Source organism: Lemur catta, chromosome 1 (genome assembly GCF_020740605.2).
Source record: "Lemur catta isolate mLemCat1 chromosome 1, mLemCat1.pri, whole genome shotgun sequence".
Classification (NCBI taxonomy): Eukaryota; Metazoa; Chordata; class Mammalia; order Primates; family Lemuridae; genus Lemur; species Lemur catta.
This window is the reverse complement of record NC_059128.1, coordinates 131,637,534-131,650,362: the sequence shown is the minus strand read 5'-3', so window position 1 is coordinate 131,650,362 and position 12,829 is coordinate 131,637,534. Positions and strand designations below refer to the sequence as shown.

The window sequence follows — 12,829 nt, the reverse complement described above, 5'->3', positions numbered from 1 at the left end:
AACTTATTAACTAAATGCATTCAGATTTCTCTAGTTTTTTTTTTTTTAATGTAATGTCCTTTTCTTGTGTCAGGGTCTCATTCAAGGTACCACATTGCATTTAGCCTCATGTCTCCTCAGGCTCCTGTTAACTGTGACAGTTCCTCAAATTTCCGTTTTTTTGATGACCATGACAGTTTTGAAGAATACTGGGCAAGTATTTTGCAGTGAGGTATAGTTTTCTCTGGCTTCTTTCAAGATTTTTTCTTTGCCTTTGTTGTTGTTGTTGTTGCTGCTGTTTTTGTTTTGTTTTGTTTTTTGCAGTTTGAAAATAATATGCCTAGGTGTGGTTTTTTGGTTGTTTATTTTCTGGTTGGTGTTTACTGAGCTTCCTAGTTGCATGTCGGTTTTGGAAAATTCTCAGTCATTATTATTTCAAATATTTCTTCTTTTGTCTTTTACTTCTTTTCTAATATTCCAATTATATGTATGTTTACCTTTTATTATTGCACTATAGGTCTTGGATGTTCTGTTCTGTTTTGTTTTGTTTTGTTTCATTCTCTTTTTCTTTTCTCTTTGCACTTCAATTTTAGAATTTTCTCAATTTTTAATGGACTTGTATTTTTGGGCTATGATTCTCTCACAAGGATTGCTCTAGTGGAATAGTTTTCTTTTGTTTTGTTCTCTTGCCTCTTACTCCCTTCCCTGGATAGAGCATTCCTGATCTGATCTATTCCTTGAAGTCATGGCTCCTGTAGACCATGTATTTTTATTTTCCCCTTATGTGGGCCAGGAAGATTCAAGTGGGCTTGCTCTAGCGGGAGAAATGACTTTCCCCATGCCGAGATAAGCTTTCCCTTGAAGATTAGGTCTTTGTTTTGGAGAAGGCTCTGGGTACATTTCACAGTGATTACTCTTCCCCTCTCCCAACAGAACCATGAAGGAGACCTTTCTCTGACATTCACTGGTAGAAACTGATGTGGTTCCTAGAGGTCAAGTCCACAAAAGTGTAAGGGTCTCAGTAAGACAGCAGTCCCCGTGCTAATCTACACTCAAACTCTATCTTTGCTGAAGTTACTATTTAAATATTGTTACCAATTTGTGGTTCCAGTGGCTTAGTGGCTTCTGCTCCAGAGAGGCTGATCTCCTCTGTGTCTCTGTGGATATGCCTGTCTGTCCAGATTTTGGGGACAGTGGTTTCCCCTGGAATCTCAACTGTCTCATGGGTCCAATAAAAGATGTTGATTTTTTTAGTTTGTCCAGATTTTTCTTGTTAGAATGAGAAGTGACAACTTCCAAACTCTTTATAATGGAGAGCTGAAATCAGAAGCTTCTGTAATCCCTTAATAGCCCTTTGTCATTTTCTCATGGTTTAGTTGCCATGTTTGTCTTCTTCTTACACTCCCTCTTTATATATTAGGGAAAATATCTCTTTGTCATATGCATTGCAAATATTTTTCCAGATTTTTATTTCCCTTTTCTTAATTGATGGTATTTAAATGCCATGAATTTTTAATATGTGCAAAATTTTAAATATGTAATTTTATCAATATTTTCTTTTTGGTTTCCAGGTTTTGTATCACTCTTCAAAAAATGTTCCCAATTTCAAACTAAAAAAATACTTCTTCTCTTGTTTTCTTCTAATGTATTTTTGTAGTTACATTTTATATTTATGATAAATCATGTTAATTTTAAGTAATATATTTCAAATTCTACAGAAAATAAGAGAATTTAGAATATAAGCAGCATTGCATATAAATGCAAGAAATAAAAATTTAATAAGTAGTGTTAAAATAAATGAGTAGGCATCTCCATTGAAAGGAAATCAGATTCTTACTCACTTCTTATAATAATTATTATAGAAGGATTAAAATATAAATTTAACATTTTTCAACTGAATATTTGGAATTTACAGAATAGAAAAATAGCCACTCACAATGTCTTCATTTCAAAACAATCAGTATTTGCTTTTCCTTCCATTCTACTTGTATGTATTTCTTTTTTTTTTCCCATATCGGTCCCATGCTTTCTTTTTTTAAATTTCAAAATTATATGGGGGTACATTTTGGTTACATATAATGCCTTTGCCTCGCCCAAGCCAGAGCTACAAGCGTGCCCTTCCCCCATACAGTGCACTCTGCACCCATTAGTTGTAAGTTTACCCACCCACCACCATCTGTCCAGCACCCGATGAATATTACTTTCATATGAGTGCCTCAGTGTTGATCAGTTAATACCAATTTGATGGTGAGTACATGTGGTGCTTGTTATTCTATTCTTGTGATACTTCACTATGAAGGATGGGCTCCAGCTCTATCCAGGATAATATAAGAGGTGCTAGTTCACCATTGTTTTTTATGGTTGAGTAGAACTCCACGGTATACATATACCGCATTTTATTAATCCACTCATGTATTGATGGGCACTTGGGTTGTTTCCACATCTTTGCAATTGTGAATTGTGCTGCCATAAACATTCAAGTGCAGATGTCTATTTTGAAATAATTTATTTCGAAATAATTACCATCATAGAATACTACAATTTTACATCTTGATTATTATTATAAGCATTCTTTTCATACTAACACACTAATTTTTAGTTAGGTAACATTCCATAAATCTTCCTTTTTAAACTGTATATAAGTTAGGAATACTTAACAATTTCCAAATTATATCAACAGTGTTATTAGACTTTATCTAATATAAAAGAAATAGGTTTAAAAATTTCTCCAAGATAATCTTTAATTATTGAGAGGTAGAAAGGTAAAAAGGGAGAGTGAGAACAGTAAAGTTGGCCTACAAGAATACACTGGAGTAAAAGTTTGGGAAATAGTTGTGTTTTCCAGGCATTTTGGAGGAAACTAATAAATTACCTGAAGAGATTAACAACAATCAAAAAAAGAAGAAGAGGAGGAGGAGTAGGAAACAGAGGAGGAGAACCAGGAAAAAACAAAAAAATAAATTTAGAGCTCAATGACTAAAACTTTATGAACAGTAAATTCATAAATGGTAAATTTTATGCTATTTATTGATTATCACAATTTTAAAAATTAGAGTTTCACTCCTCATCATTTATACAATTTTATTTTGCAAAATCTAATTGCTTCAAATTCCCTTAATTTTCTATTTTTCTGCAGTCATCTAAAAGTGCTGTGGTTTTCTCTACAAGCTATTAACTAAAGGATGCTTGTTCTGAATGTAGCTGTGAAAATTGACAATAAACGAATTAAAAGGCATTTTCTTCCATCTTCTTTGCCTTCAGCAGAAACCTTTCATTTGAACAATAATTCTAGCAGATTAAATGAAAATCTCTCTGTAGCCCTCAGGCTAGTGAAATCAACAAAGTAATCTAAACGTATCATAACCCCATTAGAATCAGCCAACAAAACATTTAGACATATTTTTTTTTCTTTTAGTACTATGTCTCAGAGCTTTACAGACTGAAGAGAACACGACTTAGAGCTACTTTCACATATACCTTACTTGTTATGTGTAATGTATTAAAAATATAGGAGAAGATCCTGAAATAAAGGTAGCATTGAAATTATGGATACACATAAGAAAATCTGCTTCCTAATTTACAGCCAAAAAATCACACATGAATTTAACATTTAATTTTGCATTTGGGGTTGGGTCTTCAATACATTTTGCATTGTATTATTAGCAAGTAAATGAACCTCAAGTCTAAGAAAGGTGACCTAAGTGCTACTGGGGGGATGTCCATCCTGTCTCCATCATTTTCCTCATAACCAAATTTATGCTTTGATAATTTGTCCCTAAAGTTCTTGTTATAGCAAGGGTAGAATAGGAAGCATAATGATATATGTGGCCTGCTGATTATAATAATGTCTGTTGCCCAGTTATGAACTATGATATCACAATTAGGGAAAGATTTCAAGATTCTTCCATGTGTTAAAAAATTGCTAAATTTTGTAAGAGTTCCAGGTAAAGTCCCAGAATCCCAGAATGTCATCATGGGGCAGTCTTTAGGAGAGATCCAGAACTGCACTTAGAAATGACAGATGTAGCCATCCTGATAAAGCGGACATCCCAAGTCATCTACGTGCTATTATACTTCCCAGTCATAAATGGCTGAGCCAGCTTTTAAAAGAAATAATTAGAGATGACAATGAGTTAGATTCCTAAACATTCCTTGAGTTCCCTCTTACGCTTTGTAGAGAGAAATCTAATGAATGATGTCATTAAAGAAAACAACAGAGAAACTACTTTAATAAGTAAGCACAAGCTTTTCAGAGAAGGCTTTTTGGAAAGGAATAAAGGAGAAAACTTAAATGTAAAAAATTATAGTAATAATATATAGTATTTATGTAGCACATTTTATGAAACAGGTATCATTAACATACATTAATTAATTTAATATTTACAAATATCTTTATAAGCTAGGTATTTTTATTGTGCTATTTTTCAGGTAGGGAAACTGAGATAAGAGAGATTAAGTAATCTGATGAAGATCATACAGCTATGATTGGCATGGCTTATGAACCAAGGCATTTTGATTCAAGAGTCTATTATTTACCTTAGCCTATGTGCCTGACTGCTTCTCTAAGAAAATGAAGTTCAATTTCTGGCTTTGGTAGAAATTGAGGGAGCTTTTCTGAACTTGAAATGTCCATGGTCTTATGTCAGTCCTGCACTGTTTAATACTGCTTTCCTTTATTTTCCAGAATTGGACAATGTTAGAGCAATCTGCCATATGTTGTTACCCAATTAATTAAACAGTCACCTAGACACCATTTATTTTCAATTGGGTGAAGTATTTAAGCATCTGTGTAAAATTGTTATTTATCTGAATTATTTCTGCAGTGACTAGGTAAAGATGCAAGCAACACATTATCACCCATATTTCAAATACAGCCTGGATCTACTGGAAGAAGATGAATGGTGCTTTCTAGAGACAAACATTCCTAAGTGAATATTGAAGTGCTATTGACAAGTGGAATCTTCTGTGCCTGTCATTATGGCAATGGAAGGGGATGAACCTGGGAAATCTGCTTTTTACCCAAATCCTCATCTCAGCTGGTCAGTCTTCCCCCATTCGTATTCCCAGCAATGATTTACCCACCATGTGCCAATGCACCTCTCTCTTTTGTTGATTTATATTTGTCCTCTCTCATTCTACCCATATTTCTGACTCTGGTATTTTCCTTGCTTTTTCCTATTGACACAGTTCTAGACTGGGTGGTCCCTCTCTGGGTTTCCTACTGGCCTACACTTCCTACTCCCAGCCCAGGGAACCAATGCTAATGAAATACAAAATGTGTGGATACAAAGTAGAAACAGGTGCTTGCGAATATTGCAATTTGTTGAAGCCACAGAGAAATGAAATGTAGCAATGTTGATGACGCTACTGAATCTACTGCTGACACTAGACAGATTGGAGGAAGAGTAAATTATCAACAGGTGCTGCCAAGAAGAACTCTCAGGTGTGTGGAGGTATATAGCTCAGAGAATCACTTAGATGCAGCAGATCAGACATCACTGGATTCTGTCCAGAATCCTTGAGAACTGAACTTGTTACCTTAAATTAGTGAACCAAATTGGAATGGATTTACTTTTGGCCAGAATCTACCTCTTTAGTGTCTTCCATTCATGCAGAGAATCTCCAAATACCCCATAACCTCTGCTCTCCATTAATAATAATAAAGACAAAAGAACTCCATCCACTTTCTTACTAGATTCAGAAAGTTAATGGATACATCAAGGTCTGTTTTATGAGGTTGTACATTTGAAAGAAGATGGGGCTGGTATTTATTAATCAATCATTATGAGTAATAACTAACTCTCTTCCTCTCCTAAAAAGCCTTTTATTCTTGTTATTAATCAAGTCCCTCTAAAAAGCATGAAATATTATTTGGGACTACAATTAAAATATTACTATTTAAAAGCCAGAACAAAAAAGAGGCTGGAAGATTTGGTAATATACTTCCTGAAAACCCAATCAAGAGAATATTCATTACTTTACAAAAATCTCTCTTATTGGGGATTTAAAGGGAAAAAGCAAAGGATTATTAACCAGATATACTGGAAATTACTCTAAATTTCAATTTAATCTACTATAGCTCAAAGAGTAACAGTTGTTTTTTCTTAGGAGACAACCTGGTAGACTAGGAGGCAGAGGAAGAAGGAAGATTTAATTTTCTTTTTGCCTGTTTGAGTTTTTTAAGGTCAATGTATTAGTTTTTCAGATATCAAAAATTTATTACTTAGCAAACATTTTTATATTTTATTAGTTACCATTTGGCAAATGAAATAAAGTGGAACTAAATTTTTAAAAAGTTTTCTTATGAAATCTGCAAGTAGAAATTTGTGGAGAAAGGAAGAAGGGGCAAATCCTTCATATGATCAAGGTAAGTGACACATTTTTATCATTAGCTTTTTAATTCATGTCACCTTTCATTTTTTAATCTCATGTCCAACTGCCTGCAATTCCACACTTTATTTTAATTGTGAATTGACATCTCTCTACATACATTTTGGGGCCAAAATTATCTGAATAACCTTAGCTCTTCTCTTCCCCATTATATAAAGTAGCAATTAATCCACCCTACCCACCTCCAACTCATCACAGTCATGTGTACCCATGAGGGACTCAGGTAAAAATATCATTACTAGTGATGGCTACAGGAATCAAAAATCAAATCCTCAAACTTAAATCTATATTCTGAACCATTTAAAGGCTCACATTAGCAGCCTAATAATAAAAATGAACCAATTAAAGTATTCATATACAAAGAAAATATGTACTGTGATATGCAAACAACACATCTTAGTGATACCATTAATGAAAATATTTTTATGAAATGCACAGAGGAACAGTTTTCTAATGCCTGAAATATTTGTATTCTAAAGTATTTTTAAATAGCAAGATAAATTAATGCTTTCAGATTCTGCTATCACTGAACCAGAAAATAAGATGCTATTTCCAATTCATTTTGTGCATTATTAGTATGGATGATTGAAGCTTTTGAATATTAGAATGCCTAATAGGAAATTTTATTTTTGTAGTTTATAAGTAAATGACCAAGTGTTTAGTTTTAATTTATATTTTTAGTTGGAAATTAGGTTTACTCATAAGGAAATGCATATAAAATACAAAGATGGGCCATAGTGAATTATGCATGTATCTATATTTTTAAACAACTTTCTATTTTTAAATTATGTTGATCCCAGCAATAACACAAGGCATTATCTTGAAGATAATTTTAGTTTTAAATAAATTTGTGTCCATGTGAAGAGAGAGAGAGAGTTTAAGGAAGTATGGAAAATAACAAACCAATGAAGTAAGATGAAGAGGATTGTAGTTTAAAGCATTTACTTTATTTATTTGCACAGCTTGTCTTCACCATGAAAACATATCACTGTGTTTTTCCCACACCCAGTGTAGAATCAGGTTCAAAAAGGATTTGTAGACACAGTCAAAGAGAATTGGCAGTCAACAGAAGAGACATCTATGTGTTTCCACTTAAAAATCCCAGCCCCTGATGTATTTGAAATGGCCTGCAGTCAACTTTATAAAACCTGACCTATGATTTCCATTTTTCCTTCAAGCCTCCCATGGTTAATAACCTTTTTAAGATTTGTAAGGCCAGTGAGCATTTGTCAGATGGGACTATCTGCTTATAACATTGAGTCAGTCACAGAAGAGATCCATCAAAACTCTATGGTTCAGAAGTCCTCTAAGCTGTTCTTAGCTTTATTCACTGCATTCTAATGGATCCTTTTGGCTGGAAACCATTCCAACCCAATCATTAAACAACTCAAATTACGTGTCTTGCACTGGCTCCTTTTCTCCTTTTCTACCCCACTCAACCTAGTTCAGGCGCTATAATCCACAAAGAAGTGCTAAAAATCCTGCTCACCACTTTGTCTGTCTTCAAACCCCTCCCTCATCCTACCCTGCCATCCACTGCCAGATCAGTCCAGATCTACCCTCTATTCTAAGAAACCCAGTGCTTGCTGGATCTCATTTAAATTCCTAATGTTCAAAGTACTCCCATCATTCTTCCCATCTCCCCTTCGCTAGATTCATTCCAACCCTCTGTGGAAGGTACACTGATTTACTCGACAGCCCTCGAAACATACTCCACATGGGCTTGGTGCTGTCACTCAGCTCAGCATCCCCTTGTCTGGAATGTCCCTTTCCTCTCCACCTCTTCTCAATCTGAAGCCAATGTCAAAGGTTACTCTTTCCCAAACCTATTCTTTTTTTTTTTTTCAATAAATTAAATTTTTATACATTGCATGTCCAAAAAAGTAGACTAATATTTTAATTAATCTCTTAAATTATGTAGAAACCAAAAAATCACATTTACAACCCACAGTTACAGTAATATTAGCTATTAGACTAATAAATGTTCCTTTGTATCAGGATGAAAATATTCCAAATTTATATTATGCTGATAGTAGCACAACTCTGTAAATACTAAAAAAATTGAAGTGTATACTTTAAGTGGATGAAATTTATGATATGCAAATTATATCTTAACAGATGTTTTTAGAAAAACAGTATGAAAGACAGCAATGTCACTGATCCTGTAAAACAGATCTGAGTTCTGAGAGTCAGACCCTCAGGTGTGGAACCTCTAGTGTTGGCCACATTTGGCCTATTGGCTGGTGTTTGTCAAAGGCAGTCGTGAGGGTGATCACAGGGGAGTGGACCAGCAAGTATGGGTAGAAGTTGGGCAGAAGTTTTTGAGCAAACTTCTGCTCCTTAGCACTTGCAGTTAGCCTTCTCTTCCTGCTTATTCACATCACACCCCTTCCTCCTCTTAGATTCTAAGGTCCTGAACTTAGCTTATCCTTCTCAGTATACACCGAAGCATCTTGCACACTGCCTTTTACAAGGGCTTAATCAATATTGACTGAATGAATGAAGAATGAAAGGGCAAGCAAGCTATTTATTTAACTAAAACTTTTACATGAGATTCAGGTTTCATTTTGAAGAAACCCAGGCCAATGTCTAAATTATCTCAGCTATGCTTCTTTAAACAGGGTATCGATTTAGATATGCAAGCTCCATGCTAGCGTATTTTAAGCAGAGAAACAAAAGAAGTGTCTTTACATTAGTGTTTTCTTCAAAGAAGAAAGAGATCATCCAAGATGTCAGATTTTTCACTTATTTTGAGGATCTTTTCAAAGAAAAATGATATTTTGAAGTTGTAAAGATGATATAGCCATCTGTTTGGGTTTGATCCTACCCACTCCACGATGGGAAATCTTACTTCATATTGTCTTACTTCTCATTGTTTGACATGAGTTGTAAAGATAAAACAATCTGAGAAATTGAAAATGCAAAGCTGCCCATATTTTTAACGCAGTGTGTACAGGTTTTGAACACATGTGATTGATAGTTCACTTTTTAAAATTAAATAGAACACTGATAGCCTAAATGTCAGAAAACATACCTCATGTCCATATTATAAGATCCTCATGTTTATATCATCCTTTATAGATGTGAGATGACAGGACAGGATTCATGGCTTACTGGGGCCATCATTCAATTTTATCTTTTCCTTTTTCATTCAGTCCTTCAACAACATTAATTAAATGTCTAACAGTATATTAGCATATACATGGTAAGCTCAAAAGGCATATTCCTTGTGTGCATTTTATTCACATATAGTCCTTTTTTCACACAAAATTTAATAGTTTCACAACTGAAACCACTTGTTTTCCCTAAAATCAGCTTTTCTGGTTGACTTTGTAACTGGTACTAATGGCATCATTCTTCTCCCTTGGTTTGAAGCAACAGAATCACCAAGACCCTCAATATTTCTCATACCAGTTGTTGGAATATTCTTCTAATTAAATGTACTAACTCCAGTCTTCCCACACTTTAAGCCATCACACACATAAATGTGCAGATTTATCTTTTTAAAAATTTATTACTTATCTAATTAAGAACTACTGACTGCTGACTCAAACTGAACCTTAATGTATTATATAAAATTGTCCCAATTTGCTTTCCTAATCTTAATTTGCCACATTTTTTGTAAACATACTCCTGACTTCACTCAAACTCAGTCATTTACTATCCTGCACTAGCCATTTCCTCATAAGTACATTTACTCAGCATCTTCCTTCCTGTGACTGATTCTTCCTTCTCTATATAACCAAAGAAATTGGGACATCCTCCAAGAAATACCTTGAGCAAAAATTTCTCTAGAGTCTGACTCTTGTAGATATTTGAGCTTTATCCTTCCTAAAAATCTATATTTCATCATTTCTAACGGATTCTCTGCATTCTGCTTCATGTTGTCTAACAGTTCCCTAAGCTATATGCTCCTAAAGCAGAGGCAGCTTTATTTATTATCGCTCAGAGTAGGCGCTCAAAAAACTTTTGCTTGTTGGTATTTCAGATTACAAATATTTTTTCTAAATCCTGCACATCTTCTAAGTCTTATATTAAAATATAGCAAGAATAGCAATGATCAACACGGTTTCCATACATCCGTAAGATCCAGTGAACGAAAGGGCTTCTGATCTGTGGTGCTTTGGGTACAGACACTCATAGGTTTTTCATATAGCTATGATTTCTTTCAACTTGCTTCTTGACTTACTGTTCCATTTTTATGTTTTTTCACTCATTCTTCTACTTTCTCTACCTCTGTCTTAGGGCCAGCCAACATGGATATTCTTTGGCATTTTGCTTATCTCTGCTAGTAGTACTCAAGGGTTAAAATATTTCTGACTTCTGAGATATACTATAAAGAATGATAATAACCTTGATAGGATGTTGCTAATCTCTAATCTAACATCCCGGTTTGTGGAGAAAAATAAAATCATAAAAATTCAAAGTGAATTTCCGTGTTTATTTAAAGACTCTCAAAAGAGTTGTCAGTCAACATAGGTGCATTAAAGGAAAAAACCAAATGATTAAAGCTAATATATGTGTGGTTGTGTATGTGTGTGTATCAACTACATATGTTAAAAGAAAATTAAAAATCACCAACAGCTTCCTTAAACAGCTTTTCTTTCTATCTCTGTTCCAATTTCTGCTACTTGTGTAGTCTTACCATACTATCAAAAACTAAATTGAAGTTTAAAAGAAAAGCAGAGGTGAACCTAAGTTGAAAATTATTGTAACTACATGTGTTTTTCTACTGAAAAGTTTTTCCAATAGCTATACTCTTTCTTAGGTTTTATTTGTACCCATGACTTTGTGATAAAGTACACACCAATCTTGAAATATGAAGTAAATTAAAAATAACTGTAGTAAAACTGCAGCTTACTTAAGGTGAATGTTTAGAAAATCACTTACCTCCAGTTGCCACAGTGATTTCACGTAGGAAATGGCCATAAAATGGAAAATCGAAGGACAGATTCACTCTCTGCAAGGAACAACACCAGAGAAGAAAATCAATAATGTGTAGCATAGTAAATATAAAATGAAGAGACTTTTACTTAAAAAAAAATACGATGCTTCTACTATACCCCATTATTATTGTAGTTGACTTTTGAGTCCTGAATGGGGACTCAAGAATATTTTTCCTGGTAATCAAATGTTGGAAGTATGTGAAAAACATAAAGTTAATATCACTATTGCATTTTTGTTGTCCATTGAGCAAGCAGTTCAGTCATCATGATGAACAAATTATTTTGGGGTTCTTTTTAGATTGACTAGTTCCTCCAAAATAGAACATGTCATATGTCAACACTCATTGAATAAAAATCAAAAAGTTTTATTTTCCATGATTACATATTCAATTTGTTTTCCACACATCCCTTGATGAAAGGCAGTTTTGTGGAAGAAGATGCCTTGTACCTACAGATCTAGACCTGCAGACCTTTTTATTTTTAAAATACAATAAGCTGTCCAGATTTAGTACATTATGTCCACTTTTAAAAGCATAGAGTTGTATAATAAATAATACTGGTTACTGGAGAGCTATTTCTACTTGGTATAGAGGAAAATTAGAGAGACTTAGAAAGAAAGTTCATAAATTCTTCCCTTCTTTTTTCTAAAAAGCAGCCTAAAAAGCTTTGGCTCTTAATTTTTTTTTTTTCATTTTACAATTATTTTTTTTCTTTCTTTCTTTTTTTTTTATTTCAGCTCTTCCTGGGGGTACAAAAGCTCAGGTTATATACATTGTCCGTGTCCCGCCCATCCCCCTGAGTCAGAGCCTCAAGCGTGTCCATTCTCCAGACAGTGCGCCCGGCATTCACCATGTAGTCATACCTCCATCCCCTCCCCCCCCACCTCCCCAAGTCAGCACCTTCAAGCATGACCATTCCCGAGACGGTGCGCAACGCATTCATCATGTAGGCATGCATCCATCCTCTCCCCCCACCCCCTGTCTCAGTCTGATATCCAATTGGTATCCTTCCCCGATATGCATTTAGGTGATGATCAGGGAAACCAATTTTCTGGTGAGTACATGTGATGCTTGTTTTTCCATTCTTTGGATACTTCACTTAATATAATGGGTTCCAGCTCTCTCCAGGAGAACCAAAGAGATGTCGTATCATCATTATTTCTTATAACTGAGTAATATTCCATGGTATACATATACCACAGTTTACTAATCCATTCGTGGATTGATGGGCACTTGGGTTGTTTCCACATCTTTGCGATTGTGAATTGTGCTGCTATAAACATTTGGGTACAGGTGTCTTTGTTATAGAATGACTTTTGTTCTTCTGGGTATATGCCCAATAATGGGATTGCTGGATCGAATGGTAGGTCTACTTGAATCTGTTTAAGGTATCTCCATAATGCTTTCCACAGGGGTTGCACTAGTTTGCAGTCCCACCAGCAGTGTATGAGTGTTCCTGTCTCTCCGCATCCACGCCAACATGTGTTGTTTGGGGATTTTTTGATAAAGGCCATT

General features: G+C 34.6%; 1 protein-coding gene across 4 annotated transcripts in view; it reads right to left on the bottom strand.

The window, feature by feature from the left end:
- Positions 1-12,829, bottom strand: part of PLXDC2 (plexin domain containing 2) — a 374,582-nt gene that overhangs the window by 148,960 nt on the left and 212,793 nt on the right. For all 4 annotated transcript variants that reach the window (XM_045534450.1, XM_045534460.1, XM_045534432.1 and 1 more), the window contains one exon: positions 11,260-11,329. In XM_045534450.1, coding sequence (XP_045390406.1) covers positions 11,260-11,329 — 70 coding nt within the window. The remainder of the gene's footprint in view (positions 1-11,259; positions 11,330-12,829) is intronic.